This window comes from Anthonomus grandis, chromosome 22 (assembly GCF_022605725.1).
Source record: "Anthonomus grandis grandis chromosome 22, icAntGran1.3, whole genome shotgun sequence".
NCBI lineage: Eukaryota > Metazoa > Arthropoda > Insecta > Coleoptera > Curculionidae > Anthonomus > Anthonomus grandis.
In genome coordinates this window covers 31,286,604-31,305,284 of record NC_065567.1, presented here as the reverse complement: position 1 = coordinate 31,305,284, position 18,681 = coordinate 31,286,604, and the positions used below count along the sequence as shown (strand labels likewise).

Below are 18,681 nucleotides of genomic sequence, written 5' to 3'. Positions count from 1 at the left end.
TTGAGAAGGAATATTAATGTGACCCCAAGTTTCCTTTAGGGAATATTTTCTAAAGAACTTTTTTCCATGACGCTCCCTAGGGGCAGAAATAGGAAGATTCAAGTTACTTCTTAGACATGCGTAAAGCACTTACCTTTTTTATTGTACTGTGAGTACTGTGGTGAGCACTTGACGTAGAAGGTAAGAACACACTTCTGGAACTTAACGGTGCGTTAAGTGTCCTATCCGCGCGCGTTTTGGACGGTTTTATTTGCAATAAGTCTTCGATGGAGTGACTGTTTCGTTTCGGTCGGTTACTCATGTTTTTCCCCTGAAAAAAAATGAATGAAAGTGAAAGTGGATAGTATTCTTTTATTTTTCTCATGTAACCATCAGTGCCCTACCAACAAATAAAAATTCACATCTTAAGCACCGAAAACAAACAATTTATAAAACGTAACCGCTAGCGAGTCGAGTAAAGTGAAGTAAAGTCTGTCTCAAGATAGGAAGTGGAGTTGAGGTAAAGTTTGCAATCTGCAAAATCGATACCTTATTAGAAAACTTTTTGAGTAGTTGGGAAACTTTTATAAACAATGAGAGTCTGATATCTGGAAGTAAACAGCTGAATGCTGATTAAAAAGATAGAATTTTACTTGGTTTTTCTTTGGATGTAAATTAAAATTTGTTTAATTAATTAAAGGAAAAAATTTATTTTACATAGAGAAACTCTTTGGTGTTGTGTGAAAAAAATGTTTTTTAGAAAAAGTTTGTCTCTCAGTAGGGATTGTTTGCTTAGTTTCACCGTGAATTATGACGTAAATAAAATAAAAAAATATATATATATATTTTAACCAAGATACAGGAAAAAAAGTCCTGGAAGAGAGAAAAAAAAGTTTCCCCCTCAGTATCGACTTTCCGTGTGGGAAAAAAAAGTTTCTGAGAAGTTTACGCCGAGTCAGGGACTCATAAAACTCAAGTCCAAGTTAGGAATAATAAAACGAAAACACCCTTTTGTATTATCTTTTGTTCTTTTAACCTTTATATAACAGGTACCATAATGGCTTATTTATTTGGCAATTTTAGCTGTTTAATATACAGGGTGTTGCAGTCTTTATTCAGTCTATATAACGGTTGAATCTGCCGTTGTAAGAAATTGAACAGCTCCATAATTCATATCTTCTTTTTGAATTAAAGGTGAAATTTTGCAAAATCCCCTATCCAAGTCAGTACTACTAATAGGACAAATTCTTTTCAAAACATCCGTTGTCAATACTTTCTGATATTATATCATCTTCCTAAAATGAACTTAGAAAACGCCAATTTTTCTCTCTAAAAGACTTAACCTGGTCCAACATTTACAGATCCATTTTTTTTTAATTTGTAAAATAACAATTACAGTTGCTATTTCACACCACATTTTTAGAAACTACGAAAACACACTGCACTGGTGTAGATACATAAATTTCCAGTTGCAGCAATACAATGAAACATTTCCAAGAATGAATTATCTTGGACAGAATGTTTACGGAACTTTTGTTGTTTCCATAAAAAGGCTGCTGCAACAAAAGGTTCGTCTGCGTTTCTTTAGTGTAGATGAGCCTTAAGGGGGCGTTGCCTGCGTACCAACATGCGCTGTCAACGAAATGACGTAAATTTCAAATTTCGAAAAGTTCGTTACGTTTGTTGTCATTGTCTGCATTTGTCACGTAATTGCTCTTCTAAGATTTAATTTGTGTCGTTTCAGTATGTCGGGCAACAGAATACCCTCCTATGTTTAATGGTTGTTGTATTTGTTTAATTTATGTGGTAAAATTGCTTGGGGTAAACATTTTTATCCAGGGTGTCATATTGATGAGCTTCACTGAATTAATTGCCTGTATTTAGTGTATATCCGATTAGGATTGGCTTAGGGAATTTTGTTATTTTTAGGTATATTTAGGCGCCCATTTTTTATTGTAAATGAGGTTTTTTTTAAGTAACGTTTTGCTATTTTGCGCATGCTTACATTAGCCACAGGGAAGTTTCTGTCTCACAGAAGGTAAATAAATCTTTAGTAGAATGTCATTACAGTGGTCTAGAATATTACAAAAGTACCCAATAATAAAAGAAAAATAGTTTATTTATTTATTTGACAAAAAAGTGAATTTTTTGCTCAAGTAAATTCGATTTTTAAGTGCGGTCCTGTAGCTTCTTTATTACGCCTATACGATGTGTGTAGGTCTTGTCTAAAAATTATTAACTTAAGAAGCAAGTATGTTAATCCCTTCATCATAAAAATAGGGACTTTCGCAGGTTTTTATAGAAATTCGATAAAACATAAATAGTTGTGATCTCTAACTGGTCCTGGAGATTTCCAACTTGAGGCTGCTGCTAAAGCCTTTTAGATTAATTGTCCAATTTCAGATTAATAGAGTTTTCTATGAAAAGATTTTTGGTTTGTTGCAAAATCATGGCTTTGTTGCTGCCTGCTGTACCTTTCATTTATTCATTCAGAAACTATATTTATGCATGATGACACGACATGAAAAGACATTTCACCACGATATTTTCCAAAGAAACCAATACTCTCTACACCAGTATATCTTGCTGCAAATATCTATGGAAAATTTTAAGAAATCAACCCCCTTAACAAACCAGACAAAAAAAAATTAATAATAAAATAAATTCGTTGCATGCATCCCTCTCCAAACAGAATAACAAACTTCCGAAACTACCCCCATTCATCCTAACGAGAGAGAAAATTCGCTGCAGCAGGTAAAGCAGAATTCACCCCTCCCGCCGGAATAATGTTGCCCCCACGTCGTCAGGCCCATCATCTTAAAACATAACCTATGAAAACAAACCAAAACAGTTCTAACTACGCTGCACGCATGCAGGGGAAACTTTTCAAACTAGTTTTACCTGGTTTAACAGTCACCACGGTGGGTTTGTTACGCGTTTTAAGTTGCCCTTTAACGCGTACCGTTAGTTAAAGTAACTTAAAGAAAGTTTTAAGAAGTTGTCGAAAAAAAAGAGGTAGATATATACGCGATTAAAACTTTTCAGACAGCGGGCTTGAGGTTCTGATTGCGCGGTTGTCGCGCACTCCCTGTCAATTTAAGGGGGTGAGTTTACGATATAAGGGCTTAATCTGTTGATTTATCGAGGGAAAATGCTAGAGGGTAGGAGTGGGGAACATTGTCACTTAAAACTCGACTTAAAAATTACTATTTGAGAGTTTCAAGGCATGATTAAAATTGGTTTTAAAGGAAGTTTCAACCACTATTATTATCAAGGTTTTATAGTGAAGTTCTACGTTGTCTAAAATTACAGTTTCAAGCAAATGTAGCTATCAAGGAGCTAAATGGACCTAAAATCTGAAATCTGGATAGTTGTTAGACAAAGTATTCATGAGTCACTTTACTGTCTAAATATTATTTATTTTAAGTGACAATTTGAGCTAATAGTAATAATGTTTTAAGGGACAAATTTGCTGAATACTCTCAACGCTTTAGCAGTTCAACAAGGCAATTTTAAGTGATATGGTCCAAAGTAGCAAATGTAGTAATTTGCGTCGAACCTGGCAACGCAGCCTGAGAGCCTGATCCAATATAGGGTTGAAAGTTAGAAAATAAAATTTGTAGTATGCGCAGCGCACTCCAAAATCAATAATACACAAACTTAAAAGTGTTTTTATTCTTATACATAACGCAAGTACTCAGCTCGGTGGAGATTTGAATGTGGAAGTTTAATGAGCATTTTGTGCCCGTCCTTTGCCGGTGGAAAATCTATATAAGGACCTACGTGTTGCTTATAGGCCGAAAAGGTTAAAATTTCATTGCTGCTCCCCAATCACTTAAGTATCGTATTTATAAGGTTAATTGATAGGATTTCCGAATGTTACATTACATTACAATTGTACATTTTAAAGGTTTTTAATACACTGCGCAGAACTCAAGCTCATGCCGTAATAATATAATTAATTAAGTCGATCATTATTTTTAGTTCCATTTTTAGCTGATTTTCTGTCAGGATTTGAGGGCCCATCAGTTTAATTTTTTAATTTAATTTAATTCTTCTGTTATACATATTATAAAGATTTTATGAATATTTAGGGTTTTCTTATTTAATATGTCACAACGTTGTTTTACTTGCTTCCCTATGAAGAAATTAATATTAAGCGAAACTAGTATATTTTATTAAACATTTAGTTAAAATAATATAACTAAATGTTTTCCGCTACTGATGGCCATTCTCTAAGAATCTGAACAATTCTTTCTTCAACAGACAATTTAAACTTATATTTTTAATTTGTGTGGCCGGATAGTATTTATTAATTTTTATTCAACTCAAGGCTTTATAGCCACTAACCAATTTGATCTGTACAATAGTTTATTCAATAATTGCTAAAAATACAACTAATTAAAAAATAAACAAATTATTAAATGAATAAACAGTTAGAGCACATTCACAGTCTTGCGACATTGATTAACTATGGAAAAAAAGACATCTACTAAAGCAACGTACATTGCATGATTCCTATAAATAAATTTCTATATTTTATTAAAAACAAATGTTTAGAAAAATTGAAAATTGAAAAGTAATAGAAAATTGTTTAGTTCTGAATTTAAGTATAATAATGGTTATTGACTTGATACTAATATTAACATTTTTAAATGGGTAGCCTTTATACATGGATACGTGTAGAATTAACCAATTCTTTTTAAGCTTTAAAAATGAAGTATTAAAGATTGAATTGATGATACTACTGGGAAATGCAACCAAATTTCGAAAACTACTAGAGAGAGGGACAGTTACACGGGAAACTTCTATCTTAACAATTAATTTCCGGTTTAGATACATTAAAAGATGATAGTTTGTATGGGCTTTTAGTGTTTATCCAGCCTAAAGGAAAAAAAACATTTAATAAACTTTCTATATATCTTGAGTTAAAAGTTTGAAAATTTTAATGAAATTCTCATGAATATTGTTTTGTCATCAGCAGGTAGTTTTCTTAAAATTCTAAAAATCGACCGACAGTAGAAGGGCACGTGATTAGCTCTATGAAGAGTGTTATTGAGTATAATAGATAATGTTTTCCAGTTTTCCAGATTGATGGCAGAGTAAGGACAAACCTTCAAAAGCAGCCTTACAATCCCCTCTATACTTCAGCTTAGTCAAAATCTTCTGCTGAAGTGCAAAGATCTCCTTGCATCGGCTGCATACCAGTATTGCATGTGAGTGGAAAACAGAGAAATATGCAGCCTTAAGAACTGATGAAGAAACCCTATTCATTAGGGTACAGAGTCGATGAGTTTAGAACATAGTTGGTCAATGTGTGGGCCCTACTGGAACTTCACCTGGCTTAGGTTCCTTATAATTCAAATTCAAAATTTATTAATTTCTAATATACATTTAAGAGTCCTATTGCTACAGTTCAACTCTAATAGAAATAAATAAGAAAAAACCACTGAAATCGTTTAGGATTTGTTCGTGGAAGTCCTAAAGATTTTTATTTCGAGCATAATACATAATATCATCAGTGATGTGACGATATTATGTATTAATAATATAATACCTTCTATCTCTATTAGACATAATTTTACAGGAAACAAAAAAAATATTTTTATCGTCATGACAATTTTATATTAATATTTTTTTTGGCAAATATTGCGTTGAAAAAGGAAATAAAAGCTAAAAAATAATATTTTTATTTATTTTTTTTTTGTTTTTTTTTATAATTAAGATAAGAGATATTGGGTTTAATATCTCTTATCTTAATGGAATGGATGGAAGTTAGGAGGTATTAAAATAGACATATTATTTCAAGACTACGACAATAAAACTAAATTTGTAGAAGAAAATAGGTATATTTATTATAAAAAATTTCTTCAAAACAGTTTTGTTAACTTAAGCTAAATTTACACTTAATTGTAGAACATATCAAACTAATTATCGTTGTTATAAGGAAGATTATCATAATAAGACCAGCAGTCTTTTGGAATAACACTTTTCAATGCTTGTAAGTGTAACCACTTTTTTTTCTTGACTGGTAATTGAGACGTATGGGCTTGGGGGTATATTATATCAGAACCTATAGGTTTTTTTCTGATAGGCAGCGACTTCCATTCCTTTCCAAAATCTAATGTGATCTGTAAATCATCATCTGAGTATTTTATCCCTACGATGTCTGTAACTGTAGGGTCTGATGTTTATTTTCCGGATCTTATAGAAGTATATTGAAAGTTTGCTACATCAGAGTAATCCTTAAAAAAATCATACTCCAATTTTATAGCTTTATACGGCTCCGGATGTTTTCGTGCCTCTTCTGTTGCCGTTAAGTGGTCACTCGGTAAATGGATTTTGTGATTTTTTAATTTTCGCTCTATGCAGCTGTGTACTGAATCCACTTCCATTTGTGAATGACCTTTTTCTAGAAACTTTTGTATTATGGTTATGAACAGTTGAGAAGTTAAGAAGGGCGTTAGACATGACCACATTCCGGTTTTGAAATGTACAGCCGTCGCTGTAGATTATAATAGGAAGATTCAAATTCAAACAGTTTGCTCTGATAAAATCTAACAAACAAGATACAAAAGTAGAAGCATTTAGGTTTGTGTCAACTTCTGTAAACCAGTAGCAAGACACTTTAAGATTTTCAACATTATATACAGTGAAATTATGACAGGATAACTTGGTTTTGAAATAAATGGAGGTGGCATTTAGATAAGGAGCTACTTTTACGGCCTGTAAATCCATTGTTAATAGAATGCATTTCTTTTCTTTAGCTTTTTTAATGTCGTTTTCTTTCTATTTACGAACTTTATCTTTTTTGTCGATGTGACATTTCCATTTATCTTCTGGCACATTTTTATGCTCATACTGTATGCAAATATCACATCGATCCTTCTTCGGGGTAAACAAACACAGATTTTTTTCCTTAAATATTTTTTCGAAAACGTACCTTCCCAACGGTGTAACATTTGCTTCTTGACATTTCTCTGAGTATTTATCAAATAGCTGCTTCATTAATGTAAAATGTTCTTCAAGATACAGCTTGTTAGTATTTTTTCTTACGTAATGGGATGGTTGTTTGGGTAATTCTTCAAAAAAAATACTTTTCATTTTCAAAGTTCATATCTTTTTTCCTCGGAAAATGCGTCACATTGTCTTTTGGAAGATTTTCTACAGAAAAGTGAATTACAGGCTCCTCCCATGTTCCTTTCAGGTCTCATTCTATCTTGTTTAACAGTCCCATCTCTGCTCCTGCTGTATCCTAAATATTCCTTTCCCTTTTCAAGCAATTTTTCATTTCTGTTCTTCTTCCACTCTGCTTGGATAGCTTTCTTCTTTCTTTTACGACCTTCTTCCATATTTCCATACATAGGCTGCAACTGAACCTCATTCCGCTCACCGATTCCCTGTCGTTCCTCACAAGCACTGGAACTGGTTTCTTCTTCAGCTATTTCCGGCTCATAAACCGATCCACTAGAAGAGCTCCTTGCAGACTCACTGTTTTCATTTACATTTCTCTTAAAATCACAAGATATACCCGAAGTGGAAGGAATCGCAATTGCTACACTTTCAGATCTCAAATCCATTGATATTATATTCTCACTTATGTGGGGAAGCCTTTCGTTGGTATGATCCGGATCATCTGAGGTCTGGTTATTTTCAAGCATACATTGATCAGAATTTTGATTATCGGTTTGAATATTTTCACAAAAATGTCCTGATAACTGATCTTCGAAAACAATCGGAATTTGATCTATATTGATTGCGAAGTTATTTTCTTCTTCTAAAAGCTCTTGTACATGAACTTTTTGTACAGAAGGCTCTTGCATGGGAAGCTCTTGCACAGGAAGATCTTCTATCGGAAGTTGTTGCATGAGAAGCTTATTATGATCCGAAAACTCTGGTACGGGTATCATATTATTTTGCGTAATTTTGGAAACTAGGTTTAAAATTTTTAGCGTACGTGAACTCATGTTGTAGATAGTCTGAAAAAAAACCTCCTATTTACCGCTTATATTAAATAATAGTTTTTTTAATACCTCCTATCTTCCTAACTAACCATTAAGAAAATTTTATAAAAAAATAAATAAAATAAATTAGAAAATATCTTAAAACAATGATTTTTAAAAATGGGCGAGAAAGATAAAAAGAGTAATGGAATAATCTTTAAAAAAATCTGAAAAATTAAAATGTAACCTAACCTTAACATAAACAATGATTATTTACCGGCTTTTTTTCTCGAAAACGGGGCAATCTTAAGATTGAGATAGTTAAAACAACTTAACAAAAATATCATCTTGAAAACACCTTACTATTTTTCTCTATTATCTTATAAATAACATTATTTATTGTAAAAAACTGCGAGCTCAGCAAACGATCTGCTCGAGCCTATACACGCAACAAGATAGGCGGTATTTGTTGTATAATAAAAAGCGCTAACAGATAGGAGGTATTGTTTTTACACAGGGACTTGAAAACAGTGCAGTTTTTGCAAGTTAGGAGGTTTTTGAATCATGCGCAGAATTGTCAGGAATAATTTTAAAGTAGTAACTGAACATATGTATTTTTGGAAGATAGGAGGTATTGTCACATCACTGACAATATTTTTAATAAATTAACAGTAATACAAAATATAAACAAGAACTTAATTAATTTACCCTATCCAAAATTTAAAAACTATAATTAAACAAACACAAAAAGTTTTTTTTTATATTTCTTTAGGGCTTTGACACACACATAAACCTTCAAATTGATATAATTGAAACAAAGTTATTTAATGAAAGTATCCATTTCCTTACTTTTTCTAAGTTTGTATGTAGAGTGTATTTCGAATTCCGATTGGAACGAAACGATAAATGTAAGGCCCTATAAATTCACTTGATCGTTGTCCAATTTTTTTTATTGTTTTAGCAGTTTTCGTTATTTTGTCATATTTATATCTTGTGTTATGGTCCAATTGATACCTTCTTTCGTGCTGCATTGTAAGCAGTTTAAAACAAAATATTTGGTGAATATCCAACAAATTATTTTCTTTATATAATAAATGACTAGAATAAGTGTTTCTTTCGTTAAACAATACTTTAAAATACAACCTCTGCATCATAACAAGATTATTGCTGTAGAACCACCATTCTTTGTTGTGCCTACAAAGAAGCCAGCAGAATATGCACGAAACGATACAGCAAAAAAAGGTACATTTTGCAACAGAGTCAATAAGGGGTAGATGATTAATATAAATTAAAAACAGTATAGGGCCTAGAATTGACTTCTGTAGTACACCAGCAAAGAAATTCAGCGACTGACGTCTGCCTTCCAGTTAGGATTTTATTATATCGGAGTCAAAATTATAGGCTTGAGTTCTACAGGAGGATTCCATTCCATTAGGGAGTCTTTTCACATTTTTAAAGAAATACATACTCCCCGTATTTTGATTGAACCTTGATTTACTGGTGAATGCGCCAAGTTACTTCCGGTTATATCTGAACTTCGGGAAAATCAATGTTTTACCATCAGTTACAAAGTTTATACGAGCGCTTTAAAGTGGTTTAGCGGAAATCGCTTTAAATAACTGGATGATCCGGTTTTAAACTATCGTGTAAACACCCAGCACACACAAATATGCAAATGCTTTAAAAAATAAATAAATTAACATATAGTTTAAGTTTATATGTTAATTTATTGCCAAATCATTATATTATCACTCGTTAAACTACTCAACTTTTCAAGTAATAAACTAACTAGTCAGCTCAACCAATTTATTATTTTTTTAATTCCTAGGTTGGAAATGGAAATAACTGTTTAATCTTAAGGTAAAATCCCTTTCTTAATCCTATCATGTATACACTAGCCAAACTGAATTATCTCTAAACCGGTTTAGCCGCTAAAGTGTATAAACTTGGTAAATGATTACATCTTTAGGAAATAAATCTACTTAACTGCATCGGACAAACATCTTTAGGTTATCATAACCAGCCAACCGATTAAAATAACCAGCTTTGTTGAACGTGCAAACTGACGGGTATCTACTAACCTATTTGTTATGACATGCTTATGCCTAACTTAACCTACAAATTTCAAATCTGAAAACACAAACAATTTTTCTATTTAATTGGTGTTCAATTAAAATTTACCTAAATAGAAGCCGCAATGAACGATGTTCCGGGCTTCGCTAACCCCGATAAGTCCGTTGACATGTCGGGGGATGAAGATGAACCCACCAAGAAGAAGTCTGGCAAGAAATCTGGAGGGTTTCAGTCTATGAATTTGAGCTTTAATGTTCTGAGGGGGATTACCAAGAGGGGCTATAAACAGCCCACACCCATTCAAAGAAAGGTAGGAACTAGTGATTTTTGACTAATATAATTTTTAGTTAAGGCGAGCCTATCTTGCCACATAATTCTCACCCTAATATGAGAGATTATAAGATCGCTACTAGAATAGCTATTTTATTATTAATAGCCATTGCTGATGTCATCAATTTATGTTTTCCCCTAAAGTCAGTGCTGAGTACTTACACTGAAAGCAGAGGAAGGGCCAAAGTTCACTGGCTTAAAATGATTTGTCGATCATGAGTGAAAGATTAGACTTGGTGGTCTCCCTTAATAAAAGAAATAGAGGCTTTTGGCATGAGCATGAAAATAATTCAAACTGTGAGCAACTTCATACTCTATCCGTTGGCAAAATTAATCAACTGAACAATTTCCCTGAATGAATTTCCAAATATGTATCTTTAAAAATGTCAAAGTTGTACCACTCTTTTAAAACCCCTTGTTTTCACCATACGAGAAATCCAAGTATAGAGCAGTATCAATCTTGCCTGTTAGTTTTAAAACCTTTAAGTGGGCTTAAAAAATACAAAATTATACCAGTTTGAAAGATATAACTTAATCTTTCATAGGCAATTTGGCTTTCGGCATAATACCTCTACAGGGCTGACAATAAACAATCTTGTACATCTGGTCATCGAGGGTGTTAAACTGTGTAAGGACACCTTTACATTATGCCTGGACCTGACCAAAGCATTTAATTGTATTTCAGAGTATTTTGCTCTGAAAACTTGTTTCTTGTGGTTTCTATAGTGTTCTACTGGGGATTCTTAAATCTCTAAAAGGAGGCAATTTATATGTTACAACCAACAAAAAAAAATTCTTAGGAGAAATTGGGACACCTGGATGTACTCCAAGGATCTGTTCTAATTCTCTTTTTTATTTATGTAAATGATCTGGTAACTTTCAGACTGTTTGCTGATGATATGACCTTTTATATAAAGGTATTGATGAGGTACAGTCGGATGTGGAGAGATGGTTTTTGGCAAATAAACTTTGTTAAAACAGCAGAAACTCAATTCAACCTCTGAAAAGGAGAACAGTTCCATCCAAATATTGCTAACAGAGTGTCTGTTTTCTGGGTGTTCACTTTGGTGTTTCCTTGATTTGGGACCAACATGTTTTGAAGCTGACTAAAACTTTGTCAAAATCAATTTATCTTATTCAGAGTTTGTCATCCTGTATCTCTTTAAAGTTCCTACTTACAGCCTATGATAGTTATTTCTTGGAATTTTTTTTGCTATGTCCACCAGATCTTTGGCTTGGAGGAAATATGTTAGAATTCTAAAATACATGGATGATGCAATCAGATTTTGGTTTGCTGACATTGCTTTGTTTTCTAATGCTCAAGTGTCTATGTAAGGACGATGAACCTTGAGCCATTCATTCATACCTGACCTGTAACAGGGCTAACTTAGCTCCAAAGTTGTTAGGACTCTCCCGAGGACATGGTATGGACTACTGTGGCATAAAAAATGTTAACCTTCTTCCCCCAAAGCATTAGGACTCTTAGCTACAGCAGTTTCAAAGAAAGAAATAAAATCTTCTTAAAAAATAAACCTTTTATAACTTTGAAGAATTTGTAAATAGTAATAAGGATATCATTCTTTAACATCTTTTATCTGTCTTGGCTATTATGTTTTAAATGTTCCTTTAATAAAAAAACTAAATAGTGTTTTAATAATGTAGTATTCAATTTTAAACTTTCATTTAATATGACTTTAACTATGGTCTTATTAAAATGCTTTGCATATTTCTTACTACATTAGAATTTGATTTTTTTTGTTTTCTCTTTTTCTAATTATATAAAAATTGCTTTTTTTTGCAGACAATCCCTTTGATTCTTGAGGGTAGAGATGTGGTGGCCATGGCGAGGACTGGCAGTGGAAAAACTGCCGCTTTTTTGATTCCAATGTTTGAGAAACTTATTGCAAGATCAGCTAAAGCTGGTGCTAGAGCCATCATTTTTTCTCCTACTAGGGAATTAGCTTTACAGGTTTGTAAAAAATGAACATATTAAAAACAGGCAAAATAAAACTTCTTTTCCATTTCTAGACATTAAAATTTATAAAAGAGCTGGGAAGATTTATGGGTTTAAAAGCAGCTGTGATCCTCGGCGGTGACTCAATGGATGATCAGTTCTCAGCGATTCATGGAAATCCAGATATTATTGTTGCCACACCAGGTTTCTTTGCTTATTTTTTAATTGCAATTTAGTGATAATAACACACATTTTTTAAAGGTCGGTTTTTGCATGTTTGCATTGAAATGGAACTAAAATTAAGCAGTATAGAGTATGTGGTATTTGATGAGGCTGACCGACTTTTTGAAATGGGACTAAGTGAACAATTAACAGAAATCGTTAACAGATTACCTGATTCAAGGCAGACTCTACTATTTTCAGCCACTTTGCCAAAGGTTTTAGTTGAGTTTGCCAAGGCTGGTCTAAGTGATCCAGTTTTATTGAGGTAAATTTCTTTTCCTTAATGTACATTAATATATAATTGTACCCTCCAAACCAATTTAATTTATCCTCAATCAAATAAATTCTTATCGATTTTAGATTAGACGTTGAGTCCAAGCTTCCTGACCAGTTAAAATTACACTTTTTCATAGTAAGACCAGAAGAGAAACTTGCAGCACTGCTAGTTCTTCTTAAAAGCCTTATAAATCAGAAAGAGCAGACAGTCATTTTTGCTGCCACATGGTATCATGTTGAATACATACATTTGGTAAAGAACATTGGTCATCTAAAAATACTTTCCCTAATTGTGTTTTTCCTCTTAAGATTCTAGATAGTTTTGGCATAACAAACACATACATATACTCAGATTTGGACCCTTCAGCTCGTAAAATCAATGCTGCCAAATTTTCAACTGGGAAAGTTAAAGTTTTAGTTGTAACTGATGTAGCTGCACGGGGTATTGATATTCCGCAACTAGACAACGTGATAAACTACAATTTTCCCGCTAAAGAAAAGTTATTTGTTCACAGAGTTGGTAAGGCTTAATGAGTTTTTATTTATAAATAAACTAAAACTTTAATTATGTGTCTGTTTTTAGGTAGATGTGCAAGAGCAGGTAGATCAGGAGTTGCTTACTCATTAGTGGCTCCAGATGAGTATCCTTATTTGCTTGATTTACATTTGTTTTTGGGACGCCCATTGTCACTAGTCACTTTGGAGAAACAGGACGGAAATATTGGAAAGCTTCCTCAAGATCTTGTTGAGGATCAGCTCAGTTCTTTATTGGCTTTGCACGATCGTCGACCAGATTTAGTAAGTTAAACAAGTAATTTCTTGAGGTATAAAAGCTAATTTCTTTTTTTTTAGGTGTCTTCACAGAACACTATAGAAAACGCTTATAAACGATATTTACAATCACGTCCCGCCGCCTCATCAGATAGCAATAAAAGAATCAAGGAACTACCCATTAATATGTGCTCCGTACACCCTGTGTTCAAAAAGTTCAATATAAATAGCTCAAAAACAGAAGTTGCAACCGAGTTAAAAGAAAACATTTTAGAACAAATGAAACGCTATCGACCTCCTGGGGTAAGTCATTTTGGCATGTAACTCGTATGTTTGATTAATTTTATAACATTTTACAGACTATTTTTGAAATTTGCGGTAAAAACAAATCACAAGAATATTTAATTATGAAAGAAAAGAGAGCTGCTCATAAAGAAAAAATTGAGTCCCATAAAAAGCTGGTCCAGGAGAAATTAGCGGAAAACGAAAGCTTGCACAAACCTGTCACATCATTAACAGGTATTTTATTTTAATGTAAAACCCATTAAGTGAAAAATACTAATTTTGATATCCCTGTCCGGGATTAACGTTGCTTTTAGACAGTACAACTGAAGATGTTAATGATACGTTCTCCAAAGTGATTTTACCTAAGAAAAGGAAAATGGAACAACTATACAAACCTAAGAAACAAAAAACAAGTGATAAAGACGATGTTTTTATTCCGTATGCTCCTGAGGATCAACACACAGAACAAGGGTAAGCATAGTTTAAACTGCGAATTATGCAAAACTATATTGATTCTTTTAGTTTAACGGTGAACAGCTTCCAAACTGAGGCAAGCAAAGTACAACTCGACTTGACTGGAGATACAGAGCGGTCTATGAAATTAAATTCCACATTGAAAAAATGGGACCGAAAGAAGAAGAAGATGGTTGCCGTTGAAGTATGTTATATCACTCCCTTTTTAAGTTTAGAATTTATTTATTTATTAACGGTATGCACTAATTTTACAAAGATAAAATAATACAAAAGATACTAATATTAATACAACTTAAGCTAGATAATGCTGAGACATAACTCATTAATCAAAGTCACTCATGAATTTGAAATAACTGCTAAAAGAAACGTGCAAGTCAAGACTATACCTATCGAAAGAACATTGCATTCTAGTTATAAGATTTTGGTGTTTATAAGAACTACTATCAAAATCTACATAGAAGAGTTTTTTCAGTCTAGTCAATTTTTGCGCCCGAAAATTCAGCCTATTTAAAAGATAATCACAATCATTCATGCCAGATATTAATTTAAAAATAAAACAAAAGATAATAAAATAAAAGTCTGAATTATTACGTCTTAACTCAAGGGGGTCCAAAGAGAGAACTGACATGACCGACTTGTAATCAGTATGACCATTAGCTAATGGAACCTTAAGTTTAAAAGAATAGTTTCTTAAGAATTTATTTTGGACTTTCTCAATATTTTCAATATGCGATTTGTAAAATGGAGACTATATGGAACTAGCATACTCCAAACTAGAACGGACTAACGAACAGTACAGAACTTTATAGACAAAGCATCAGAAGTCATGATTGCATCTATAAATCCTAGAATTCTATACGCTTTCTGAACTAACGTTTCAGTATGACACCCAAATGTTAACTTAGAATCAGAAATTACTCCGATTTAATTATCCTCTTGTAATGTTTAATTTTTTTTGCAAACTGTAGGATCCAAGAAAAGGAAAAATTAAAACTGAAAGTGGTGTATGGATTCCAGCTACTTATAAAAGTAATAGATATGCCCAATGGAAGGAGAGAACAAAGACATCTCAGACTACACAAGAGGAAGATGACGATAATGATAGTCAACAACAAAGTAAGTATTTTTTATATTCCTTGAGGTTTCCATGCAACAAATGGTTAAATTTTTTTAGACTTCAATAAACCTAAACGTTATACCCACTGGGCCAAACATAATGAAAAGGTGAAACAAAAACAGAAAACGTCGGAAATGAAGAGCATGGACCAGATTTTGAAGGCAAGAGAAATCGCGGAGAAGAGGAAGCAGAAGCTGAAGCGAAAATCAAAGTCTAAAGGCAGAAAAGGCAAAAAACGCAATTAAATTTTTGTTTTATATTGTTATTAATAGTGTTAATATTTTTTGCCTTAAATAAAATGTTTTTAATGGTTATTTCTTTGTGTTTCATTGAAACATTTTAATTATTGGATAAAAGGTTTAGTTTTATTTAATTTATAAAATAACTACTTATAATTCAAATAAATAGGAATAACAACTTAAAACTATAGTCAACCCTAATAAACTATTAATAAATTAAAACAATCAACAGTGCAATAAAAATACTGGTGGTAAAAAATCATATTATGCTTTTTGTAAAGTGCAGTTATTTTTTGGTAAGTAAAAGTTAGGTACCCCATTCACAAAAAGGGTGGAGATCAATACAATATAATTACATAATTGGAATGTTTAAGATAATATCCTAACAGTCTTAAGGATTAACTTCTTGTGCTAAACTTGACTTTTTATGATTTGGGTGCAGCTCATCATATCTTCTGTTTAAAAATTGCATTTTGTTCAGGAGGGCTGACACAGTGTCCTCCATATGAGCCTCCCGTTTGTACTCCAGTTCGGGTAGATACAGTTCTGCTTTCGATATTCGAGACTCTAAAGATTTGATTTTGTTGCCAACACACTCGATGTAGGCATCTTGAAGTGGAGTTTTGGTGTTTTTGTCTAAAAAAAAAATTGAAAATACTGTAATTATTGTCTTTAAATAAAATTTCGGGTATTATCTGACAAATTAAAGGAGAGAAACACTATTTCCAGGCGATCTAGGCACTATTAAGAAAATAATGCCATGATATAGAAAACAGAGGGAAAAATTGAATTCTCATTTAGGTATATATCCTTATCTCAGTTACAGAATTAGAAGAGTATGGGAATAAAGTGATGTTTTTCGGGTACAATCTAAAAAAATTAAAGGAGAAAAACACTATTTCCAGGCGATCCAGACACTTTTATTAAGGAAATGATGGCATGATATAGAAAAAGGTGGAAAAGTCGTGGTGGAAAGAAAATTTTCATGTATACCTCAGTTACTCTAGGTACCATTGCCTGAATTGGAAAAATCATACATGAGGGACAACAACTACACACATTTGCAGATGATATCGACTCTGTCGTCTCACAGTCAACACAATAAAATATCACAACAATAAGAACCTTGGGGCTAGTAGACTCTAATGGAATTGAAGTTTTGAGAATTTCCTTACTGCGTTTTAAAAACCTTACATGTAGAATTTTGTCTTTTAAAATAATTTTGCTTCATACTTAGTAATTTGAAGAATATTTAATCATTATCATTAATAATATCTTGTTTTTTCATTAAGCTAATTTTGCAATGGCAATTGTTTACATTTTGAGAGATTTGAAAAACAACTATTAGGAACACTTGCAAGATCCATGAATGAAGAGGTAAATTCCTCATAAACTAAGAAAGGAGAAGCAGTAGGGATGTAGACAGCACTAAACATTTATTTATTTATTTATTAATCAGAGTATCAACACCCACCCACTTACAGATATTAACCTAAATACTAGGATAAAGTATACTAAGTTAATAGGTAAAATGTAAAAATATATGGCCACTCAAAGAAAAGAAAAAAGGTAAGAGAAACATGATGTTATGTTGATTTAAGTTTATTCGTGATAAGTGTCCTAAATTTATTGATGCTAGCTAACAATTAAAATAATAGCAAAGTTTTTATATGGGTGACTTTTTATAAAGGTTTGTACATGGATCCTTTAAGTAAAACATTCTGGATTTATGAGAATTTAATTTGCTAATGGCAAAGCGGAATTGATGAAAAATGTCAGGACAATCAGTATTGTTTTTCAATATTTTATAAGTAGTTAACAAGAATATATTAATTCTCCTCTTACTCAAAGAGAGCCTGTCAAATACCTGTCGCAACCTCTAAGGGGATAAACACCAAATCTCCTCACTTCAGAAACCTCATTCGGACACCTTCAATCAGAGCCATCCAAACGTTATATAGGGGAGACCATATGATGGAGCCATACTCCAGGATTGGCAACACCAAGCTATCAAAAAGATGAAGGCTGATATCAATGCTAAGCTCCTTGGTGGTTCTAGCAATAAACCCGGAAATCTTTTTTTGGGCACTCTCAACCCTGGACAAAATGTGAGAAGAAAAAGATATATGACTATCAAAATTAACTTCTAAGTCCTTTTTTTCAGTTACTCTTTTTGGTTCCACATCATTAAAGATATAACTGAACTAAAAATGATATTCAAAGATGTGTTACAAAGTTGAACCACTTGTCTGTAATAACCTGGTTTGAATAGCAATCAAAGTGCCATCATCCCTCTGCTACCTTGTACTTTTGTAACTTCAATCCTGACGGAAAATACTGAAGTGAGTGAAATTCAACTTAGAGTCCAGTAAATACCCATTTACCTTAGACTCCACTATAATTAGAACTAGAAACATTAGAATATGCAAGTGTTGACAGCATTTCACAGATCAGCCATTTTAGTTCACAAACCACCCGCATTAGGAAAGTATACATTTAGTTTTTTGGAGTTTGTTTAATAACATTATTCCTCTTGTGTTAGACAACCTTCAGAATACCATTAACATATTGGATGTGCAATTTCTGTTCTGTATGTGAGCGCTAAGTATGTCAAAAATAGCTTTATTGTTATTAACATAATGTTGACCATATAATCTTTTACAAATATTTTAACAATTCTTACATACATAGAACATAAAGCACAGTTAACACAATTAAAAAAGTAATAAGAAGTCACATCATGTTATGCAGATCTCCACACTGTCAAAAAATTGTATTGAAATACTTCTCTAGAGAATAAAATGCTTTTGCAATTAAAAGTTTCTTTATATTTTTCCTAAAACGTTCTTCACAATTTATTAGCCTTATATAATGGGGTAGGTGGTTAAAAAGCCTTCTGCCCCTGTACAAAATAGAGTACTTAATCTGCTCACTTGATAGGATAGGCAGAGGTAAAGAGAAAGTTGTTGCTACATTTTTGGTGGTTAAGACAATGGCAATGTCAGGACAGAGTGTTTT

The 18,681-nt window shown here is 32.6% G+C and overlaps 2 protein-coding genes across 2 annotated transcripts in view; one reads left to right on the top strand and one right to left on the bottom strand.

Annotated features, from left to right (window-relative positions):
- Positions 1-9,892: 9,892 nt before the first annotated feature.
- On the top strand, positions 9,893-15,738 carry LOC126748194 (ATP-dependent RNA helicase DDX54). The gene is made up of 13 exons (XM_050457251.1): positions 9,893-10,305; positions 12,127-12,294; positions 12,354-12,483; positions 12,541-12,766; positions 12,862-13,030; positions 13,087-13,297; positions 13,361-13,575; positions 13,630-13,851; positions 13,908-14,067; positions 14,148-14,304; positions 14,356-14,491; positions 15,276-15,423; positions 15,482-15,738. The coding sequence occupies exons 1-13, from the start codon at positions 10,120-10,122 to the stop codon at positions 15,667-15,669; spliced, it is 2,316 nt and encodes a 771-aa protein (XP_050313208.1). The 5' UTR covers positions 9,893-10,119; the 3' UTR covers positions 15,670-15,738.
- LOC126748196 (uncharacterized) overlaps positions 15,724-18,681 on the bottom strand; it is a 4,142-nt gene continuing 1,184 nt past the window's right edge. Inside the window, exon 3 of the mRNA XM_050457254.1 lies at positions 15,724-16,299. Coding sequence (XP_050313211.1) covers positions 16,055-16,299 — 245 coding nt within the window. The 3' untranslated portion in view covers positions 15,724-16,054. The remainder of the gene's footprint in view (positions 16,300-18,681) is intronic.

Excerpts from the sequence above, each read along its gene's own strand:
- LOC126748194 (XM_050457251.1), top strand. The coding sequence starts at position 10,120 with ATGAACGATGTTCCGGGCTTCGCTAACCCCGATAAGTCCGTTGACATG. Across the intron at positions 13,298-13,360 it reads GTTATTTGTTCACAGAGTTG|GTAGATGTGCAAGAGCAGGT; the intron begins GTAAGGCTTAAT and ends GTCTGTTTTTAG. Across the intron at positions 14,068-14,147 it reads ACCTGTCACATCATTAACAG|ACAGTACAACTGAAGATGTT; the intron begins GTATTTTATTTT and ends CGTTGCTTTTAG.